The sequence below is a fragment of the Biomphalaria glabrata genome, chromosome 2 (assembly GCF_947242115.1).
Source record: "Biomphalaria glabrata chromosome 2, xgBioGlab47.1, whole genome shotgun sequence".
NCBI lineage: Eukaryota > Metazoa > Mollusca > Gastropoda > Planorbidae > Biomphalaria > Biomphalaria glabrata.
Window position 1 is genome coordinate 22,426,443 of NC_074712.1, and position 24,440 is coordinate 22,450,882.

Below are 24,440 nucleotides of genomic sequence, written 5' to 3' on the forward strand. Positions count from 1 at the left end.
TAGTTTGGCTCATTGATGACGTACATGGTCACTATAATAAATCAGGGATTAAGAAAGAAGTCATTTAATACAAGAATACCATGAAATGTAATATACTCTTTGTGGCCTCATTTAATGATATATCCAATTTCTCTCATCGACACGAGCTGTTTTGATAGTCTGAAAGATATTGGAGTTTCATCCACACGTTCAATGCCTGAACGTAACCCTTAGAGACTTTCTCCCAAACCAATAATAGCCCAAGAGTTGTACGCAATAGATAGAAAACGACGTGAGCTGCAGTTTTTCTACACTGTTGGGAGACTTAAGAAACTTTCTATTCTAATCGCCATGTAGACTTACACTTAGAACTAACAGAATACGAAAGCAACTCTTTAGATTGGTCGTCTTTACCCCATCCTTTATTGTTCGTATTGTTTCAGTTAAGAATCCTTCCTTATGAAATTCTTCAACAGAGAGAGGCTCAGCCATCTGGTCATTCATTTCATTTAAAAACCATTTAGACTCTACAATTATTTTAAAATATCTTTCCAAGGTATAAGTCAACATTCAAACTCAAACATTTAATTCTCTTGTCTAACTGTTAATCATTCACAAACTTCCAAGTCAACCAATGGTTGCTCTGACATTGTGTACTCACTGACTTGTTCTAACTTTGTGTACTCACTGACGTGTTCTAACTTTGTGTCCTCACTAACTTGTTCTAACTTTGTGTACTCACTAACTTGTTCTAACTTTGTGTACTCACTGACGTTTTCTAACTTTGTGTACTCACTGACTTGTTCTAACTTTGTGTACTCACTGACTTGTTCTAACTTTGTGTACTCACTGACTTGTTCTAACTCTGTGTACTCACTAACTTGTTCTAACTTTGTGTACTCACTGACTTGTTCTAACATTGTGTACTCACTGACTTGTTCTAACTCTGTGTACTCACTAACTTGTTCTAACTTTGTGTACTCACTGACTTGTTCTAACTTTGTGTACTCACTGACTTGTTCTAACTCTGTGTACTCACTAACTTGTTCTAACTTTGTGTACTCACTGAATTGTTCTAACTTTGTGTACTCACTGACTTGTTCTAACTCTGTGTACTCACTGACTTGTTCTAACTCTGTGTACTCACTAACTTGTTCTAACTTTGTGTACTCACTGACTTGTTCTAACTTTGTGTACTCACTGACTTGTTCTAACTCTGTGTACTCACTGACTTGTTCTAACTTTGTGTACTCACTGACTTGTTCTAACTTTGTGTACTCACTGACTTGTTCTAACTTTGTGTACTCACTGACTTGTTCTAACTTTCTGTACTCACTGACGTGTTCTAACTTTGTGTACTCACTGACTTGTTCTAACTTTCTGTACTCACTGACTTGTTCTAACTTTCTGTACTCACTGACTTGTTCTAACTTTGTGTACTCTCTGACTTGTTCTAACTTTGTGTACTCACTGACTTGTTCTAACTTTGTGTACTCACTGACGTGTTCTAACTTTGTGTACTCACTGACTTGTTCTAACTTTGTGTACTCTCTGACTTGTTCTAACTTTGTGTACTCACTGACTTGTTCTAACTTTGTGTACTCACTGACTTGTTCTAACTTTGTGTACTCACTGACTTGTTTTAACTTTCTGTACTCACTGACGTGTTCTAACTTTGTGTACTCACTGACTTGTTCTAACTTTGTGTACTCTCTGACTTGTTCTAACTTTGTGTACTCACTGACTTGTTCTAACTTTGTGTACTCACTGACTTGTTCTAACTTTGTGTACTCTCTGACTTGTTCTAATTTTGTGTACTCACTGACTTGTTCTAACTTTGTGTACTCACTGACTTGTTCTAACTTTGTGTACTCACTGACTTGTTCTAACTTTGTGTACTCTCTGACGTGTTCTAACTTTGTGTACTCACTGACTTGTTCTAACTTTGTGTACTCACTGACTTGTTCTAACTTTGTGTACTCACTGACGTGTTCTAACTTTGTGTACTCACTGACGTGTTCTAACTTTGTGTACTCTCTGACGTGTTCTAACTTTCTGTACTCACTAACTTGTTCTAACTTTGTGTACTCACTGACTTGTTCTAACTTTGTGTACTCACTGACTTGTTTTAACTTTGTGTACTCACTAACTTGTTCTAACTTTGTGTACTCACTGACTTGTTCTAACTCTGTGTACTCACTGACTTGTTCTAACTTTGTGTACTCACTGACTTTAATGAAATACCAGAACACAATACCTCCCTATCTTATCGTTGTTTCAAATGAAATAGGTCAACCCTGTGGTATTTTAGTGACGCTACAATGAATACCAAGCCATCGTGATGCGATCACAATTACTATTGATACTCTAGCCGCCTGTAGGACTGACACAAGGCTCGTTACCTGGCAGACTGAATGATCAGCTAAACATTGGAGCCATGGACAGGGTTATAGGACACATGATCAACTAAACGTTGGAGCCATGAACCAGATTAGTTAGACAGTGGAGCCATGGGCCAGTGTATAGGACACATGATCAACTAAACGTTGGAGCCATGGACCAGATTAGTTAGACAGTGGAGCCATGGACCAGGGTATAGGACACATGATCAACTAAACGTTGGAGCCATGGACCAGATTATTTAGACAGTGGAGCCATGGACCAGGTTATAGGACACATGATCAGCTAAACGTTGGAGCCATGGCCCAGGCTAGCTAGAAAATGGAACCATGGACCAAGTTATAGGACACATCATTTATTGCTCACGTTGAAACCACTTTTATCCAAAACTTGTGCAGACGTTAGTGAAGTTAGTCACCAGTAAAATATCCACTACAGTTTAGATTTAGAAAGTAATGGAGTCATACATCTAGCTGGATTTATCTCCTGTACAGAGATATAGCTGAATCTAGAGTCAGGCATTGGTGGTGGGTAAAAAGTCTCCTATGACTGTTAACAACTAGGCTCAATGCAATGATCATCTATACTCAATGATGTGAACATCCTGATATAATGATGTCAACTTTCAGACTCAATGATTTGAGCTTCCAGACAGATGATTTCTTTATAGATCCCATGTTTCCTGAAGACAGTTCAATGATTGATGTTTGTATGTAAGCTGAACAGTAGAACTGACAATATCTCGGCTTCAACTTACTTCTTGACATCTCCCCCATTCCTCATATTTTGTCCAGACAGTCTGCAGGCGTAAAATATACACCAGTTGTCTTTCCTGAAGATTCTCTCCCATTAAAGTTTTGGGTTATCGACAGTGAGATGTCTTACAGAGAAATTAGTCTTCTTGTTTCGTTAACAAATCATTTATCTTGACCTATTGTTAGGAAGCTATTGGGGAGTTACATTTCTAAGAACTAAAGGATGTTTGTACTACAGAAACTTAGTAAGTCTAGTCATACTCAAACCTTACAATACTTGACATTTGCATAGCAGAGGAGACTGAATTTCCGATTAACATAAATTATTTATTAAATCTTAATTTAAAAACGTTTGTAAATATGCATAATAACGGACACCCTTTTGTTTGTAAATATGTACAAAAATATAACCCTTCCCTACAATTTTAATTATACCAGCATGAAAAATAATAGGCCATAAGACATATAATTAATAGTAAAAAAACAAAAAAAACAACAACAAAATAATATAATAATAAATATAAACCTATTCTTGACTAACTTTATTGCTTTAACTAAACATACAACGCAGCTTGAAGTAAATAAATATTTTTTTTTTAAAGTTAATAAATACATTAATATATATATATATATAAAAGTAAGATCTTAAAAAAATAAATAAAAAGCCCACAAAAAAGGGTGGAGGGCCCAAAAAAAGAGGTAAAGAAAAGAGACCTAAGGCCCAAGGATTCCCATGATGACAAAGCTAAAATTTGAATAGCGCAAATTCTGAGGTTTCCTATTAGCAAAAAAATCCAACTGTTTCACTTACCAAAAAACAAACTTTCCCTTAGGGACATAATTTTTAATAATTACACTTGCATTGCATTAATTTGACAAAAAAAAATATGCATATATCTCAGTAATAATATAACGGGTGATTATTTCTTTTTGATTGAATGCCACAGACCAGGGGCGGACTGGGTATCAAAACCGGCCCGGGCATTACCATATAAACCGGCCCACAAATGTCATGTCATATATTTTCGGTGTGTGTGTGGGGGGGGGATTTTAAACCTCTCCGCAATTTATATATATATATATATATATTAGTGTGTGTCTATATGTAATTAATCTTCATTATATTCATATCTTTCATTCTTTCAAACGTTTTTTCTACCCTAGAATACTCCCTATAATTAGTGAAAGGCAGTATACACCGCCAAGGGACAGCTAGGGAGTCGGGGAGCGCTGTAAGCTCCCCCAATGGGGTCCGGGGCGAACGGATCCAAGCATTTACGTTATTTTAAGTTTTAAAAAATGCATATTTTGAGGTATCTACAGTGCAATTAGCCTGCTATTCTTCCGCTAAAAAAAATCAAAAACTAAATATTCTATTCAGTGGAGTCCAGCGACTGGTAGTTTTTGTATTGTAGGTGTTTGTGTGGGGGAGGGGGGGACGACAAAACCCCTTTTGGCTACGCTCATGAAATTTGGTGACTGTAGTTTGCTTAAGTTGACTGCAATGGGGAAGTAAGTAAAGTTACCCTTTCAGACAATGAGATCTGAGGCCGGTGATGGTTTGAACTCCTCCCCTCTCGGCTACGCCCATGTGTTTTAACATGTGTGTAAGCCTAAATCTATTCAAAATATATAAAGTTTGATAACGCATCGAAAACTGGATGTATGCTTTCGTAGGCTTACATAATGTATTCTATTTATACATGTATGTAGTCTGAAAACTATAAACACTACAATAGCAGCCTTAATGAGTTTCAAACTTTTTGATATTACTTATAGATTACAGACGTTTCTTCAAAAATATAAAAATAATAATTAGGTCCTACGCATTTCATGTGTCAATCTAGTCATGCATGTTGATCTGTGACTTAAAATATGCTAAGTCTTTGGTTTTCCTGGCTGACTCAGGCAACCCATTCCTTTAAAGTGGTATCACCACAAATACAAAATTAGGGGTCTATCGAGCCGTCGTCCTCCCTACATTGCTCTATGACTCAGAAACATGGATAGTGTAAAGTTAACATGCAAAGAAACTAAACCACTTCCACATGACATGTCTGAGAAAAATACTAAATCTCAAATGGCAAGATAAAATACCAGATACTCAAGTCCTTCGAAGAGCGTGTCTGCAAAGCATCCACACAATCCTGATGCAGTCCCAGTTGCGATGGGCAGGTCACGTCTACAGAATGGAAGACCACCGCATCCCTAAACGACTCTTGTATGGGGAACTAAGCGAAGGAAAGCGCTCGCAAGGTGGGCAAAGAAAGCGCTTCAGGGACACCCTCAAAGCTTCTCTGAAGGCGTTCAGCATAGACCCTGGCACCTGGGAGACAGAGGCACATGACAGAGCATCATGGCGTCGCGCTGTGAAAACTGGCGCACAGGTTGCTGAGGAAAAAAGAACAACGCTGGCAGAAGAAAAACGCCAGAAAAGAAAAGCATGACAATTGACACTAGCTCCAGCTGGAATAACCTGCCCAGTGTGCGGCCGAACATTCCGGGCTCACATAGGTCTCACCAGCCACATGAGGAGGCATAAAACCCCAGTGCAAAGCCCTCAGCCCCCTGGATGACAAAGTGGTCATCATCGAACCACGATGGACGAACTATATATATATATATATTCCTTTACAAGATAAGAGAAAGCAGAACGGTTAGAGAGGTACTTCTAAATGTGAAAAGCTCTTGCTTCGTCCTAGTACATTCTCAAAAACGCGATTTGTATATGAATATATTATTTAAAATATAAATGATTCTAAATCTTTCATTAAATATCGGATGTGACAGCGCTATATAAATTATTGAAATAATTTTCATCATCAATGACTTCATACTAAGCATAATTTTGCCATTAATCATAAAATCATAATGGTATGGGTATTGATTTCTATCTAGATTTATGTTTTAATTAAATAATATATTTTTTGTAAGCCTTAAGTGTTAGTATTTTTAGATCTATGTTATTACAAATAAACAACAAGAAACTTACTTTTTTCTTTTCAAATCGCAGAAAGTAGAACTTTATACGGTAATACCTATATTGAACTATGAATAAGTTGGGTGGTTTGCTATTTTGCGGCTGTGTGTATGTGTTTAAGTTAACTTCTATTAAGTTTTGTTAACGAACTAATTGTCTCCCCTTTTGACGCATTATATCTAACTTAACCTCCCCCATCCCTCTTTTTCGTTAACTTTCAATGGAACCATAAAAAAAAAAACGGGTGAGGGAAGGAGTAAAACAAAAATAGGAGTGCCATCAAAGGCCCATGCCGACCAGCAAAATGATCAGGCCAGACAGTCTTGAAGACATCAAAGTAGTGTTGAAGGCCATGCCGCTCGTGCATAGCAGAAAGTACGGTCTAACGTTTTACAAATGATAACACGTACAGTGTATAGTGTAATTCTTAAATTTTATTCTTGTTGAATTTGAAACAAAATTAATTGTAATAATAATTTAAAAAAAACAAAAAACAAAAAAAACAAGATAACGTGTTCGGGTCTTTGTGTCTTGCTGCTGTCACTTTTTTTTTTAAAGTTGTCTGCATTTAATTTTTTTTTCTTTGGTCGCGACCAGACAGGCCCATTTGGTACCGGCCCACCGGGCATTTGCCCGTTTGCCCATATAGCCAGTCCGCCCCTGCCACAGACCAATACGCGAAATATATAGAGCTTTATAAATAATTCTTTTAGTCTTGTTTCAAATTGAGTATTTGTTCAATGTTTCAATGTTTCATTTGACAAACAACGAAATGCCCACTTAAGATTGAAAGTAGCTGTCACATTATTTACAAATAAAATCCGATAAAATCTTTTTTTTTTTTACGTAGCAATTTTTTGTTTGTTTTTGAGTCCGGTTGACGAACAAACGGACAGAGTCAATACAAAAAATAGTGCCACTCAAAATACTCAATTATTTTCCAGCCAAGAAGAGAGTGAAATTAAGAGCACTAGACCTCACATTTAGCAACAGATCGTTTACTTCGTACAGCGAAAGAGTAGTAAGTAAACGATAATACCAATTCAGTCATTAGAATGTTTGTATGTGATTGATAGTTCTACATTTATTTCAGAAAGAGAAGAGATAGAGATAGAGAGTAGAGATAGAGATAGAGAGTAGAGAGAGAGAAGAGATAGAGATAGAGAGTAGAGATAGAAATAGAGAGTAGAGAGAGAGAGAAGAGAGAGAGAGTAGAGAGAGAGAAAGAGTAGAGATAGAGATATAGAGGAGAGAGAGAGAAGAGATAGAGAGTAGAGAGAGAGAAGAGATAGAGAGGAGAGAGAGAGAGGGACGAGATAGAGAGTAGAGAGAGAAGAGATAGAGAGGAGAGAGAGAAGAGATAGAGAGAAGAGATAGAGAGGAGAGAGAGAAGAGATAGAGAGTAGAGAGAGAGAGTAGAGAGAGAGAAGAGATAGAGAGAGAGAGAGAGAGACGAGATAGAGAGTAGAGAAAGAGATAGAGAGAGAAGAGATAGAGAGAGAGAGAAGAGATAGAGAGGAGAGAGAGAAAGATAGAGAGGAGAGAGAGAAGAGATAGAGAGTAGAGAGAGAGAAGAGATAGAGAGAGAAGAGATAGAGAGAGAAGAGATAGATAGAGAGAGAAGAGATAGAGAGGAGAGAGAGAAGAGATAGAGAGGAGAGAGAGAAGAGATAGAGAGGAGAGAGAGGAGAGAGAGAGAAGAGATAGAGAGGAGAGAGAGAAGAGATAGAGAGAGAGAGAAGAGATAGAGAGGAGAGAGAGAGAAGAGATAGTAGAGAGAGAAGAGAGAGAGGAGAGAGAGAAGAGATAGAGAGGAGAGAGAGAGAAGAGATAGAGAGTAGAGAGAGAGAAGAGAGAGAGAGTAGAGAGAGAAGAGATAGAGAGTATAGAGAGAAAGAGAAGTGAGCGGGAGAGAGAAGAGATAGAGAGTAGAGAGAGGGAAGAGGGGACACAAGAAGGATGGGGAGCGAGAATGATAAATCTATTCGTCAGGGGACAGAATCTCGGATAGAGTAATTACCAAGGTAGTTAATGCCCTTGTACAGATCAATAACGGAGGCTACGAAGAGCGCATTCAAAGGGAGGGAAACATCACCGCTAGACTGATTAGAATTTATTGTGTTCTGGTCCCGATGTCCTGTGCTTTATCGGCGATATCAACATATTAACTTCCTTTCTTTTTAGAGTCTTCTAATTAATATTCCAGACCTGTATTCTACTGTCTGTGTCTTGTCCTCTTGTCAGAGTCAAAGAAATAGACTCTAGAAAAATGTTTCAGAAATGGGACACACACAAGTTCAATCATTGGAACCAGACAAAGATTGAAGTTTCAAGTCACATGTTTTAATTTGTAAACATAAACATCAATAATGGTAGCCTGACACTTACCCTGCAACAATAACCAATCACTTCCAGCGGTCTGCTACTTCTCATGTTCGCAAGTGGCATTGGTACACTTGTCGATGCAGCCAATCACATCCTAGTCACGTGATAATGGCCAGCCGCAGACGAAACAAAATTATTGTTCAGAAACAACTCCTAGGCGTTTTATTTTCTTCCCTTCCGCTTGGTTCACAACTTCCGGTTAGCTTGCAGAAAAAAAAATGAAAAGAAAGAAACCAACGCTAAAACATAGTTTATCATTGTCTCTCTAGATTCACTTTGTTCTGGGCTGCTGGTTACTTGTCCCACTAGATTCACTTATTCTGGGCTGCTGGTTCATTGTCCAACTAGATTCTGTTGGTTCATTGTCCTAGTGCTTAAACATCGACCTCGATTTATCCCTGCAAAGAAAATAAAATATAAAGTATAAATATAAAGTATACATATAGTCAGATGCTGTATAAATGACAATATAAATAGCAATATCATCAATATCTATGTAGCCCAGCTATCAATTGTATCCGTAAAATGCCACTGACTGATTCATTTACGAATGAAGAGTTCTCAGCAACTGCCGAACGAATTCGCCTGACAATTCGTGCACATGTCTCAAGTCTTAGGTGCTTGCTAGGAAACGGTTTCCAAACATGCCTAGCCTGAACGTCGCAGTAACCGACAAACACAAACCTTCTGTAAACCCTTTTTATTCTATTTTCGGTATTTTTCTAAACGGCCGCATTCTTTATCTAAATCAGGGGTTCTCAACATGTGGGTCGCGACCCCTTGGGGGTCGATTGACGATTAGCCAGGGGTCGCCTAAGACCATCGAAAATATGGATTATTATTGTCTACTCTTCTATTGCTGTATGTGTGTGTTTGGGGGAATGTAAAAAAGGGTCGCCGAGCATAAAAGGTTGAGAACCGCTTATAAAGCATAAATAAAAAAAAGCACCAAAAATAAGACCTCGATATTTTTTTGAAGCCAATTTTCTTTCTTGTTTAATAATTAAACTCACTTTTAATTTGCTGTAAGTCATTTCCGCTTTCTTTTAGACACACTCCAACTTCATCAACACTTTAAAATAGCATTACAAATATAGATGGATGTTTGTCTTTGAAATAAGGATTTCGGGTATGTGCATGTGTTGATAAGATAAGCACTGTTTTTTTTTCTCCAGATCTAGATCTTGACGTCCTCTAAACCTAGATCTAGAACCAAAAGAATTGTCAGAATGAATGTAAGTGATTATTCACAGATTGACGTAGAAGATACCTACACGTCAAAAGTAGGACAAAAAAAAGAGGACAAAGCCTTACAACGAAGGACTAAACTAAAAGACACAAGTAAGCTTAAAAAAACTGGACTTATAGAGTAAATCCTAAGATGGAATGCAACTTTCTTAGATATTATCTTTCCCAGAAGAAATGACATTCGCGTTAACGCCTCGCCCGCCTGATGTTTTCTTCCAATTGTACACTGTGAGCAGAGGAGCTGTGACTGGGTCAAGGCAAATGTATCTATCTCCACAGCGAAAAGACAAAGCTTATTACAAAGTTTATATCAAGTCACTCTGTCTGGTACACTGGAGTTGTTGTGTTTTAGTCCACACCCAATCTAGAATCAGGTTAAAATTTCATGCAATTTTTTTGTACCTGATAAAACATCAATTTCAATCTTTTAAAAAAAGGAACAATTATTTAATTAATAATAATTAATTTAATTATTTTGTATAGTGTTCAACAAGGGAAAGACATCGTACTTGAAAGATGTGGTGGTATAAGTTGAATTAGTTCCCTTGAGGAGCCTTGAGTTTGAATTCAAGTCGTACAACTGTTTGTTATGCGTTAAAAAGCGATCACAGTAACATTCACACTGATACCTCCTTCTTCCCCCTTCAACTGATACCTCCTTCTTCCCCCTTCAACTGATACCTCCTTCTTCCTCCTTCAACTGATACCTCCTTCTTCCCCCTTCAACTGATACCTCCTTCTTCCCCCTTCAACTGATACCTCCTTCTTCCCCCTTCTACTGATACCTCCTTCTTCCCCCTTCAACTGATACCTCCTTCTTCCCCCTTCAACTGATACCTCCTTCTTCCCCCTTCAACTGATACCTCCTTCTTCCCCCTTCAACTGATACCTCCTTCTTCCCCCTTCAACTGATACCTCCTTCTTCCCCCTTCAACTGATACCTCCTTCTTCCTCCTTCAACTGATACCTCCTTCTTCCCCCTTCAACTGATACCTCCTTCTTCCCCCTTCAACTGATACCTCCTTCTTCCCCCTTCAACTGATACCTCCTTCTTCCCCCTTCAACTGATACCTCCTTCTTCCCCCTTCAACTGATACTTCCTTCTTCCCCCTTCAACTGATACCTCCTTCTTCCCCCTTCAACTGATACCTCCTTCTTCCCCCTTCAACTGATACCTCCTTCTTCCCCCTTCAACTGATACCTCCTTCTTCCCCCTTCAACTGATACCTCCTTCTTCCCCGCTTCAACTGATACCTCCTTCTTCCCCCTTCAACTGATACCTCCTTCTTCCCCCTTCAACTGATACCTCCTTCTTCCCCCTTCAACTGATACCTCCTTCTTCCCCCTTCAACTGATACCTCCTTCTTCCCCCTTCAACTGATACCTCCTTCTTCCCCCTTCAACTGATACCTCCTTCTTCCTCCTTCAACTGATACCTCCTTCTTCCCCCTTCAACTGATACCTCCTTCTTCCCCCTTCAACTGATACCTCCTTCTTCCCCCTTCAACTGATACTTCCTTCTTCCCCCTTCAACTGATACCTCCTTCTTCCCCCTTCAACTGATACCTCCTTCTTCCCCCTTCAACTGATACCTCCTTCTTCCCCCTTCAACTGATACCTCCTTCTTCCCCCTTCAACTGATACCTCCTTCTTCCCCCTTCAACTGATACCTCCTTCTTCCCCCTTCAACTGATACCTCCTTCTTCCTCCTTCAACTGATACCTCCTTCTTCCCCCTTCAACTGATACCTCCTTCTTCCCCCTTCAACTGATACCTCCTTCTTCCCCCTTCAACTGATACCTCCTTCTTTCTCCTTCAACTGATACCTCCTTCTTCCCCCTTCAACTGATACCTCCTTCTTCCCCCTTCAACTGATACCTCCTTCTTCCCCCTTCAACTGATACCTCCTTCTTCCCCCTTCAACTGATACCTCCTTCTTCCTCCTTCAACTGATACCTCCTTCTTCCCCCTTCAACTGATACCTCCTTCTTCCCCCTTCAACTGATACCTCCTTCTTCCCCCTTCAACTGATACCCCCTTCTTCCCCCTTCAACTGATACCTCCTTCTTCCTCCTTCAACTGATACCTCCTTCTTCCACCTTCGTGTTTTTCCTTTTTTAAAGAATATGAAAATATTTTCTTTAGGCAAACGTATCAGCAACTCAACAAATAAATTGATAATCTCAGTATTGAATCTTAGTGTAATTAGATTTTTCATTTTTCATTTTCTTATCTGTACTTTGTGTCTAGAAATGATTTGAATCCAAGTTAGAGAGGAGATTGTAAGGAAATAAAAGATGTTTTACGTTTCAAACAATTTACTAAAGTCATGCACTAATTTATAATTGTACGTGAAGTGAATGTATACAATTATAAACTACTGCATGACTACAAACCATAGACTTATACATATTATATCTAGACTGGACATGGAGATCTTTTAAAACTACAAAAAACGTCTTTATTTTTTTTTTAAAGTTGAAACAAGGCGTTGTTTTGTAAAGTAGCCACAAGAAGTAATGTTGTTTTTTTCAACCCTAACATATGTAACATATAATTAAATTTTTAGCGGCCCCAGAAAGGGGAAAAGACACTATTAGTTTTGTGTGACCTGTCTGTCCGTCTGTCCGTCCCGTTTAGATCTCAGAAACTAGAAGAGAAAATGAAAATCGGATATCATGATATTTTAGACCATTCAAATTTCTTATGCAACGGCTACTTTTTTTTTCTTTCTGAAAGCGAAAAGTCTATTTTTTAAAATCAATTATGCAAGCATTTTTTTCACTAAAATACACCATTTTTACAACTATTCACTATTAATAGTAACAAACACTGGAGGCTACTTAGTAAGGGCTATAGCCATGGACAATTTTTAACACACTTCCGCAAATGGTTTTAGATTTTTAATAAAAAAATATTTTCTTTTACATTTGTATTGCAAAGTTATGTAAGCTCTGTCATACTAAATATTCAATTACAAAAAAAAAATAACTTTTTTTAAAGAGAAAAAAATTATTTACTATGCAAATAAGTTGGCTATAATTTAAAATAACAATTAATAAGTAGTTTTTCATATACTCACGCAATGCCACACTACAGCAATTATATGAATTTTTCTATTTTTATTTACGCAAATGTTATTTTTTCTTGAGGCTTTGAATAAGAGATTGACCCTTTACAAAACAATAAGATCGATTTGATCATTATAAGACATCAGTTAGGCCAGGTTCACATGTAACTTCACATTCTACTTCACCTTGGTCTGCTGGACCTTTGGGGCACCACACATGATCTGTCAACCTTCTTTCTCCATTCTTCTCCTTTGGTAGAATTTCATTATGATATTCTTTCTGAAAATATTGAAACCTGCCTTTTTACCTGACTGGCTGGACCACTTCGGGGGCCGATTTTGAGTTTGTGTTTGTACACAAACTGTCTTTGTAACCTTGTTAGATCTAGATCTAGTAATTGAACATCAAAAATAAGAGTACTCTCGTCTCATAATTATTATTTTGCAATTTTTAGATACATAATCTAGAAAGACCTAGGTAATCAATATATTTAAATGTACATATATATATGGCTCCTTTTGTCTCGAAAGGCAATGGATGCGCCCAAGTGAGTCACTGGTTTTGGCTTAATCTTGAGACGGGGCAGAATCTGGTGTGGCTAATCAAGCCAATTCTAGAACGGCAGACTTTGCCACAATTCGTACATGTGTATGCCTCTGATTTAGGGCTAGCAGACAGGGCAGCTTTCTTTTTTTCCCTCTTGATTAAAGCCGCTTCAATTCTTTTGTTCTCAGCAAGGGTTGTCCCAGCACGCACAGTCTGTCTCCATGCACTCCGGTCTTTGGCTATGTTTTCCCACATACTTTCACTGATGCCTGAGGCTCTCATGTCTAGCTTGCAGACATCTCTATATGTTAGTCTTGGGCGGCCCTTGGGTCTGACTCCTTCCACAAGCTTAGCATACAAGATATCTTTCGGGATTCTACCATCTGGCATGCGGGTGACATGTCCGAGCCAGCGTAATCTTCTTTGTGTCAGGAGAGCATACATGCTGTTCATATTGGCCAATCTCAAAACTTCCTGATTGGAGACATGGTCCCTCCAAGAGATGCCCATTATGCGTCTCAGGCAGCGCAAGTGGAAACTATTCAATCTGTGCTCTTGGTACATGTATGTTGACCAGCTTTCACTGCCATAAAGGAGAGTGCTCACAACACAGGCGTTTTTGACTAGGATTTTGGTCGCTGTGGTCAATTTACCATTTTCCCAGACGCGCTTGGAGAGTTTTGCCAATGCTGTGGGAGCATTTGTCAGCTCGATGTCTAAGTCTAGGTTACTGACAATTGTTGAACCCAAGTAGGTAAATTCCTGCACCACTGAAAGGGTGTGGTTCCCAATTTGTATTATAGGTATTTCTGCGACGTCTTGTGCCAGGATTTCGGTCTTGGAGAGACTTATAGTAAGGCTAAACTCTTGACAAGCAGCTGCTAAGGCGTTCACTAGCTTCTGTAGACCTCCTTGTGAGTGAGATACGAGTGCCGCGTCATCGGCAAACAGCAGCTCCCTTATCAAGATACGACGCCTTTTCGTTTTGGCTTTAAGACGTGCCAGGTTAAAGAGCCTTCCATCGGATCTGCTATGGATGTATATTCCGTCTTCCAGGGATTTAAAAGCACTGGATAGTACGACTGAGAAGAAGATTCCAAATAGTGTAGGGGCCAGTACACATCCTTGTTTTACACCGCTCTTAATGGAGAATGGCCTGGAGGAAGAACTTTCAAACTGAACGGTGCCCTGCATATTTTCGTGAAAAGCTGACACTAGTTTTCTTAACTTATTTGGGCAGCCGATTCTCTCTAGTACAGCAAACAGACCGCTTCTGCTAACAAGGTCAAAGGCCTTGGTCAAATCAATAAAAGCTATGAAGAGGGGCTGCTTTTGTTCTCTGCTCTTCTCCTGTAGCTGCCGCAGAGAGAAAATCATATCTGTTGTAGATCTACCAGCCCTAAAGCCACACTGCGACTCTGGATAAACACGATCTGCCAGGATCTGTAATCGCTTTAGTAATACTCTAGCAAAAGCCTTTCCGACTATGCTAAGCAGTGAGATGCCTCTGTAATTGTTACAATCAGAGCGGTCGCCTTTATTTTTATAAATTGTAACAATGTTGGAGTCTTTCAATTCCTGGGGGACCATTCCTTGTTCCCAGCACAAGCTTAGCAGTTCATGGAGTGGTTTGATTAGGGCATGTTTTCCAGCCTGAATTACTTCAGCAGGAATGCCATCTCCTCCGGGTGTTTTCCCAAGTGCAAGCATGTCAATGGCAATGCTCAGCTCCTTTACTGAGGGCGTTTCGTCTAATTCCGTCAAAACTGGAAGTGATGGGAAGTTGGAAACAGCATTTGGTGAGATGGCGTTTTCAATCTGGTAGAGTTCTGCATAGTGTTCTACCTATCGTTCCATTTGCAGCGCACGATCGCTGATGATTGAGCCATCTTTTGACTTGAGCGGAGCACACTTGCTGGTGTGAGGTCCAAAGGCTTTTCTCATGCCCTCATATAGTCCTCTTATGTTACCACAGTCGGCACAAGATTGAATATCTTCGCATAGCTCCTGCCAGTATTTGTTAGCACATTGTCTCGCTACTCTTTGGGCATTGTTACGTGCAGCTCTGAGCCTTTTTAAGTTGCTTGGGGTGGGATCCTTCTTGTAGATTAGCATGGCTGCTCTCTTGTTCGTAGTGGCAGTTTCCATTTCTGGTAGACTAGCTTCAAACCAGTCTTCGCTTTTCTTGGTTTTGTTTCCAAAGACCAGTGATGATGTTTGGTAGATTGTATCACGCATAAACGTCCAGCTTTTTTCTACCTCAGTCACAGAGAAGTTTTTAAAAGCTTCCTCTAATTTGTTCTCAAATTCGGTGCAAAGATCAGGATTTTTTGTGCTAGTAGTATTCAGGCGTGATTTTCTTTTTCCCTGTGAAGTGTGGATCTTAGTTGGCAGCAGTCTTGTCCGGCAGGACACTAAAGTATGATCAGTATCACAATCCGCGCTTTGGTAGCTACGTGTCAGCAGTATATTTCCAATGTCCTTTTTTCGTGTCAGTATCATATCCAGCTGGTGCCAGTGCCCAGACCTAGGGTGCCTCCATGAGACACAGTGCTGTGGTTTTGTTCAGAAGTATGTGTTGGTAATGCAGAGCTTATGGTATGTGCAGAATTCAAGCAGTCTTTGTCCGTTCTCATTCATCTTTCCGATTCCAAAAAGCCCAAGACAGTCTGGCCAGGTAGTGTGATCTGATCCTACTCTGGCATTGAAGTCACCTAGAAGGATCATATGTTCTTTTTGAGGAATGTTTGCAATGGCTTCTTTGAGGTCTTCATAGAACTTGTCTTTGTCCTCCTGAAGCGAGCATAGTGTGGGGGCATAGGCACTAATTAGAGTGACTTTTCCAGATGCTGTCATCATACTTATGCTTAGTAGCCGTTCCGAGCCACCAACTGGAGGGACTATCATGGGAAGAAGACTGTTCTTGACAGCAAAGCCCACACCATGTATTCGAGTCTCATCCTGTGCTTTCCCTTTCCAAAAGAAAGTGTAGTCAGTCTCGCGGAGCATGCCGTTTTCGGCCAGTCGGGTTTCTTGCAGGGCTGCAATGTCAATATGTAGCCTTTTTAGCTCGTTGTTTATAACTGCCGTCTTCCTTGCATCGTCGATCTGCCTTAGATCATCAGTGAGACCAGGACACATTGTCCTGACATTACAAGTGGCCAGTCGCATGACAGGGATTTTCTTTTTCAGTTTAATTTTTCTTCTTTTGTTGCTTGGTGCAAGTTTCCAGCCTACTTGTCGTTTTAAACTAAGCTCTAAGCACCCATTAGAGCAGGCAGGCTGTGGCGGATCAGCACCTAACTGACTGGGGGCTGCCCAGGTTGAGGCGGGCGGTAGCTGATCAGTGAGGCGCGAAGACCTCTCCCACCGTCAGAGACAACCCGTGGCGTCCATACATTACGCCAATCAAGTTGGACTTATAACCCGTAACTGTTGTCTCCCGTGTTGTTTTAGCCGCTTTGCAGCAGCACCAGAGTTTCCTCTCCGGGGCGCATTCCTGGGCCTTGGATAAAGGGGTCATGGGTGGCCCATGCGTCATGATCCCTCTCTCAACCTTGCTGATGTGATCCAAAGGAACGCATCGCATTACATTTGGCACCAACTCAGTTGCAGAAGCTGCCGGAGGGAAGTTCGTAGCTGATACTCCCAACGCCTAAGGGGCTTCACTCCTGATTTCTCCTCGAGGTTGTCTCCTGAAGCCTCAGTACCGCAAGGCAGCGGGGGTTTGAAGTCAGAGTACCCCTCTCCTAGATGAACTGCCTTACTAGGCTGACGAGCTCCATCTGCCCGAAGCTCCCGGTTTTGTGGCGCCAGGTATCCGCCTTCACCCCTTCACCTGTTAGTAAGAGCAGTTTCGCCGGGCTTAATATCTAAGCCACACGAGCAGGCCAGTGCTGGACTTAGTTGTCAGAGGCTATTTGAGACGCATGCCATTAGGAGTACTTTATAGACAATGGGAGCTTAACCCCATTGACACCCCTGGCCATGACAACCTTTGAAACCTTAAATGTACATAAGATGATTAAAATCAACAAACATGAATTATTTCGATCTAGGATTTTTGAAACATTATCTGAATGGAAGCTAACAGGAAATGGCTTTGTTTCATATATTAGCGTGAATATATATTTCTGTGATTGATCGCCCATTCTAAAGAAAATCCGAGAAATGATTTGCATTATTTCTAAACTTTCAAAACTAAAGATCATTACAAGACAGAAAAGATTGATTGGTTCGACTTCCCTTAAAGCTTGAAAAAGAGTTTACGTACATAAAAATCTCTCTCTATATAGATAGGTCTGTGAATCGATCAATCGCGGATAAGACTTTGTTTCCAGTTTCCAGTCTAGTCTACTCTACAAGTCTATGCTAGAAACCAAGTGAAATCATAAAGAATGACAGCGCATTAATTTTTTTTCTTCCTTTTCTTCGCCCTTTGACGGCTGCAAGTTTTGGTGAGATACTTTAAGATCCAGGAAGTTGTCGAGAGTGATTTGTTAGGCATTTCAATCTAGGTCAAAGTGCAGAAATATAGAAACACACATCAGAAAAGACAATTGAAAAACAAAGCTCAACACTTTTAGCTCTGCACTGGTTCAAACAACAGAACAATGAGGTACAAGACAAAGAAACACGAACTCATACACAATTACAGGCACACTGTTGGGAACCAACAAACAAAATGTTTGGCTAATCCTGTGTCTAAGTGTAGGCACATTATGTCAAGCATCTTCACTTCTTGACAGAAAATGGTGTTTGTTGTAATCCACAGCGGGATGAAGGTGTCAATCAGACCTTGGAAGAAATCCAAATAAAACCAAAAAGAAGTTATCATATAATATTTCAAAACTTGTAAATAACAGACATTCCTATGAGACTCCATATAGTTGAATATGTGAATAGAAAATCTAAGTTCAGCTCTTAAATAGTCGCTAGAAGAGAGCATCTTTCTATGGCTTCCTCTTAGTCTGAGTAGAAATAATACAAAATATTGGTTTAAACCTTTTACATCAGAATGTAAGGACAGACCACATCTCGTACTTTGAATCTAGACTTCAATAAACTCATGTACAGTGGCATCTCTAAATTACACTAGTCAATGAAATAGAAGACTCACAGTGGTTCCCAAACTTTTTCATTTACGTAGCACTTTGCACATTTCGAGTATTTAGCGGAACACTTTGTTTATTTTTTTTAGAGAGATTAACTCACATGTTGGCCTACTATTTAATTATTCCAGTACTTCGTAATTTGTGGAACACCTATTCAGGCCTTGTGGAACAGTAGGGTTCTGCGGCACACAGTTTGTGAAACACTGCTCTTGGACTACATTGTTCAAGGTTTAACCAAAGAACAGCATCCACCCAATGTATTACTGCCTGAATGTGTATAAACATTTCTGCATCGACCTACTTCTAGACAAATTGTAGAAACCCCAAAGTAGAATTAGAAATTGCCTGAGCTATTTTCAGTGTACTAGAAGAAGTTGCTAATTTCTAAAAGTTGATGACTCCATTCAAATTTATATTGTGAACAACATGTTATAAGTTATGGAGAGTGTGTGTGTTTCCTAAGTGATATGGAAAGGGAGTATTTATTGTTTGTTTGTGGAGAGAGAGAGCGTTATTTAATGTTAGTCTTATTTTTTAAGCATTCACTAGAACGAATATGGATGCAATATGTAGATGGTCAGTGCTAGGGTGGTTTGTCAATGTAGGAGAGGAAGGTCAGTGCTAAGAGCTAAAGGTCAGTGCAAAGTGTAGACTGTCAGTGCAAAGAGCTAAAGGCCAGTGCAAAGAATTGAAGGTCAGTACAAAGTGTGGAATGTCAATGCAAAGAGTTACATACCAATTACCCTAGCAATCAGTGGATCAGAGTTTACACGAATGGCTCATCCCATAAAGCCACCACAAATGGAGGAGCTGGAATACTTATCGAATGGCCAGATAGAGGAAAACTAGAAAAATCCTATGCAACTGGAGAGCTCTCTGACAGTCACAGAGCAGAAAGGGAAGCAGTAGCACTAGCTGCTACCATGCTAGCAAATCATCCAAGTTCCCCTCACAGTTAGATTGTCTTTCTAACAGACGCAAAAACAACCCTCCAAAGCTTGCAAAACTCTGATTCCCCTTATATTAAAAACCTCAGATCAGCACTTACAAAGCTCAACAACAACAGCAAAAAAACTGTTATTCAATGGATACCAGCTCACATACAACTAGCAGGAAATGAGAAGGCTGACACACTCGCCAAGAGTGGGAGAACAAACTCACAAATAAACTCTGCACTCTATCCAGAAGAAATGAAGAAATTAATTGTAGATAAAATAAATGAGAAATGGACGAGCTCCCATCCAAATCACAAGAAAGATGATGCTTACTATAAGCTATCCCGACAAGACCAACGTCTAATCTTTCGACTCAGGACCGGACACAACAGAATGCGACAACACATGTTCCGGAAGCTCAAAATTGGAACCAGTGAAATCTGCCCATGTGAAGTATCACCAGAAAATGCCGACCACGTCCTCCAAAACTGCTCTCTCTACCAAGAAGCCCGTATAAGACATTGGCCCCAAATCACCCCAATAGAAAAAAATATATGGAGAGCTCCCTGATTTGGAAACCTATGCGCAGTCATCTCATGTATTGGTCTAGTCATATGAACACTCCAACATAACAATGAGAACGATGAAGAAGAAGAAGAATGCAAAGAGTGGGTGGTCAATGCAAAGAGTTGAAGGTCAATGCAAAGTGTGGATGGTCATTGCAAAGAATGAGTGGTCAGTGCAAAGGGTGGATGTTCTGAGAAAAGAGTAGTAGGTTGTTGTAAAGAGTAGAAGGTTTCCAAATATTCTGAAATGTCTACTCGTGAAACCTAATAAATGTCTCCAGTTCATACACTACATTCCATTTGTTCATTATTTGTGTATGAACATGAACAGTTTCGTCAAGTAGTTTAGTCAAGGAATAAGACTATAGGACAATGGTTGTGTTGACTGTAGGCTTCTATTATTGTAGTCTACGCTCTCCAGACAAATGAATCTTGCAGACGTAGGGTGCTACCCTTGCAGCATGGCATTGGAAGAAAGACGTTTTTATAGACTCAAGGCACCAAGAAATAAACAACAGAAAAAAAGAAAAAAACAAAAGATTATCTTAGGGGAAATAACCGTTAATTACTACCATTTATCTGAAAATTACAGGGTTTAGATCCCTTTTTGTGCTATATAAAACAAAATTGATTAATTATTAGTAAATGGTAAACCAATTTGTTAATTTTCGGATTGATTCGAGTATTGCTATCGACTATGAATAATTATACAAAATTTAAACTTTATCCGAGAATGGGAAGTAGGAGAAAAAAACATGTCCAAAAGTAATAAGGGGACCAAATCCATATCTCAACATATAGTTACATCGCTCATTAAGTAGCATTTATTTCCCTTATTTCGAAATCAAACAAAATAATTTATCACCACCATTTAACAAATTGGTTACTTTTTAAAAATTGATTCATGTTTTGTCAGGTTCATTAAATAATTGTCCAAAGTTTTAACTTCATCCGAGAATGAGAAAAAACATTTTGACTTCTTTTAACCAGGCACACTTTGTAAAAAAAAAAAGGTTAGCTCACAACAAGGCAAGAGAAACTCTGGAAATAATGGGGCTACCTTTAAGATAGAAGATAGAGCAACAGATAGAAATAGAGCTAACTGATGCAGTCTAGTTGAAATTGATTTGATACCTCTGCCCTCCACTTATCACAGTACGATAACGTAGCATTCTGAAGTCCGCGGTTAGGAGGACAGGAATAAAGGTGAAATTCTTAAACGAAACAAGAAAAACATTAGAAATACTTTTTAAAAAGACATTACCTCCTTTATACAAACCGACTGTTCTTAATAACTAATGAATGTTTAGATTAAAAAGCAATGGAACATTTTGTAACCTGCCCCCCTCTTCCCCTTTACTTAATGAAGGTACAGATCTCTCTAGACTTAATATGATTCCAATGATAGACCTCAGAAAACGATATGCAAAAGTTTCCTGAGCATGAATTGATTAAACTCTTTTATGTAAGCGGGAATACGTTCCAAATAAATATTTTTCTTTCTCTACCCAAATTTAAACTTTTTTTCTTGTTTACATAGACAACTTATAACGGCCAACAAACTGGTCATTCTTTTCTCAGCGCTAGACATCAACTGTTCCATTTCTAAGGAAATCGTTATAGTCGCTTTCGATATCCAAAACTTAAAATAATATGGAAAGACAAGGGCTTAGCCCTCGGCACCAAAATCTGATGCGCTCCCTGGTCATGGCCACATTTTTATATGCTTGCGAGTCGTGGACGTTGAATGCAGAGCTAGAGAGGAGGATCCTAGCAATGGAATTGAGATGCTACAGAAGGATCCTAGGCATCACATTCAAAGACCGCATCACAAACCAAGAAATAAGAGACAGGGTTACTGCAGCGATAGGAGCCCATGACGACCTGCTAGCTATTGTAAAAAAACGAAAGCTTAAAACCTATGGCCACATTACACGATCTACGGGGTTCGCAAAGACCTTCCTTCAGGGAACAGTGCCAAGAAAAGAAGAAGAGGTAGACAGAAAAAGCGATGAGAGGACAACATTAAAGAATGGACGAGCCTGCCATTGAGAGATGAATACAATATAAGCAATCAAATACTACATTATGTTTTCTGAATGCTAATGTGTTTACAAACAAGTAATGTGTTTACAAACAAGTAATGTGTTTGGTAACAAGTATTGCTATACAATGATATTTAATATTGTTATTATTGTCGACATTACATTCCTAATAGTCCTACAAGACTTACACTTCTTTAAAACTTGGGGAGGATATTTTATCAATTATCAATAATTGTGTCTCTCAAACTTATAGGATGATGATATCTTATTGTACACCAGATGATCGAATAGCGAGCACATTAACAAACCTCCTCAGTTTTTGTCTGACGCCAAATAAATCAATTACTACAATTTTAAAAAGTCTGAACCTCCCCCCCCCCCATCCCCAGCCTTTGAATCTTCAGTTTGTCTTTTTTTTAAAAGAGGAAGTTTACAAGTAATTTTTTTTGCTCTATGGCTAGTATACACATTTAATTAAACATATCCATATAAAAACAGGCTGACACAAACTCGTTAGAGCCCCTGCTGGTCAGTTACACATTAATTATGCACGAACTCCATAGGGCCCCTGCTGGTCAGTTACACATTAATTATGCACGAACTCCTAAGGGCCCCTGCTGGTCAGTTACACATTAATTATGCACGAACTCCTAAGGGCCCCTGCTGGTCAGTTACACATTAATTATGCACGAACTCCATAGGGCCCCTGCTGGTCAGTTACACATTAATTATGCACGAACTCCTAAGGGCCCCTGCTGGTCAGTTACACATTAATTATGCACGAACTCCTAAGGGCCCCTGCTGGTCAGTTACACATTAATTATGCACGAACTCCATAGGGCCCCTGCTGGTCAGTTACACATTAATTATGCACGAACTCCTAAGGGCCCCTGCTGGTCAGTTACACATTAATTATGCACGAACTCCATAGGGCCCCTGCTGGTCAGTTACACATTAATTATGCACGAACTCCTAAGGGCCCCTGCTGGTCAGTTACACATTAATTATGCACGAACTCCTAAGGGCCCCTGCAGGTCAGTTACACATTAATTATGCACGAACTCCTAAGGGCCCATGCCCATAATATCATGACAGTAACACCTTTAGTAAAATCACCAAATTTAGAAAGCTTTCAGGAGAGAAGATTCAAAAGTAAAGTAGCAATTATACATAAAAACACTGAAACATAATCTTCAAATACAAAAACAAAATTTAATAAAATACTCTGAAAGACACAAAGATAAAGGCACATTCCTAGGCCCATATGCTAGGACAAATTTGTACAAATACTCCTTCTTCCCTAGTGCTATTAGAGCATGGAATGGGTTGCCTGAGCTAGCCAGAAAAACCAGTGACTTGGCAGAATTTGAGTCATTGGTTAATATGCATGACTAAATGTATGACGCGTAGGACGTAATCATCTTCTTTTTTTGAAGTAACGTCTGTATTATATAAGATAAGAAGATAAGGTCAATTACACATTAATTATGCACGAACTCGTAAAGGCCCCTGCAAGGTCCGTTACACATTAATTATGCATGAATTATGTTTTTTTTAAATCTTTTATTAATAAAACACTACAGTTCACTATTACAATATCTGACATAGTGACTGAAGGTATTTCACTTACATAAGACCAAAGGTAGCACACGCAGCTATGTCCATCACAAAGGTAGCACAAGCAGCTATGTCCATCACAAAAAACAACAAAATTGGTATTTCAATCGCATTTTAGTTTTTAGCTCTTTATGTGACACAGAAGGGAACAGCCAGAAAACTAATGGCGTCTCACTGCCAATACATATCAAATAGTTTTTTTATATTGGGGGGGGGGGGGAAGACATTTTATAAAAGACTTTGAACATTCTCCCCACTGACCAGATTAATATTGGGGGTGGGGGGGGGGAAACATTTTATAAAAGACTTTGAACATTCTCCCCACTGACCAGATTAATATTGCTCCCTTTAAAAACTTGAAAACGTTCCACCTGAAACAAAGATCCACACCCGCACAGACATTCTTTTCGAAAGTCTACCTATTTGTATCTAATGAATGTAAAACTATCAACTTCAAGATTATATTTCAAATGAAAGGCTTTGAAAAGAGTTAAATCAATCAATGGATTGAAAACCAGTATCGACTTTTTAAAGACACATATACTAGAGGATTTAGGAACAGATTCTCGTGTTGTGTCTAGTCGCTGCCAACCTAGGAATGAGACCTTTAGATTTGGTGATTAAAACAACAACAACCTAGATCAGTAGTCACGTGACTAGCTAGATTGAAACACTGGGTAACAAAACAGTTATATTATGTAGGTCAGTGTCCTAGTCAAACTTAAAAGTCACCTGTGAATACTTGATGAAACTAAAGCTTACATAACAGCCTAGCAACAGTGCAATGCACGGCCATTGT

At 39.3% G+C, this 24,440-nt stretch overlaps 1 protein-coding gene across 1 annotated transcript in view; it reads right to left on the bottom strand.

Moving 5' to 3' along the window:
- The window catches only part of LOC106062913 (atrial natriuretic peptide-converting enzyme-like), a 195,208-nt gene that overhangs the window by 163,813 nt on the left and 6,955 nt on the right, over positions 1 to 24,440 (bottom strand). Inside the window, exon 2 of the mRNA XM_056019653.1 lies at positions 8,503 to 8,897. Within this exon, the coding sequence (XP_055875628.1) occupies positions 8,503 to 8,562 (60 nt within the window). The 5' untranslated portion in view covers positions 8,563 to 8,897. The remainder of the gene's footprint in view (positions 1 to 8,502; positions 8,898 to 24,440) is intronic.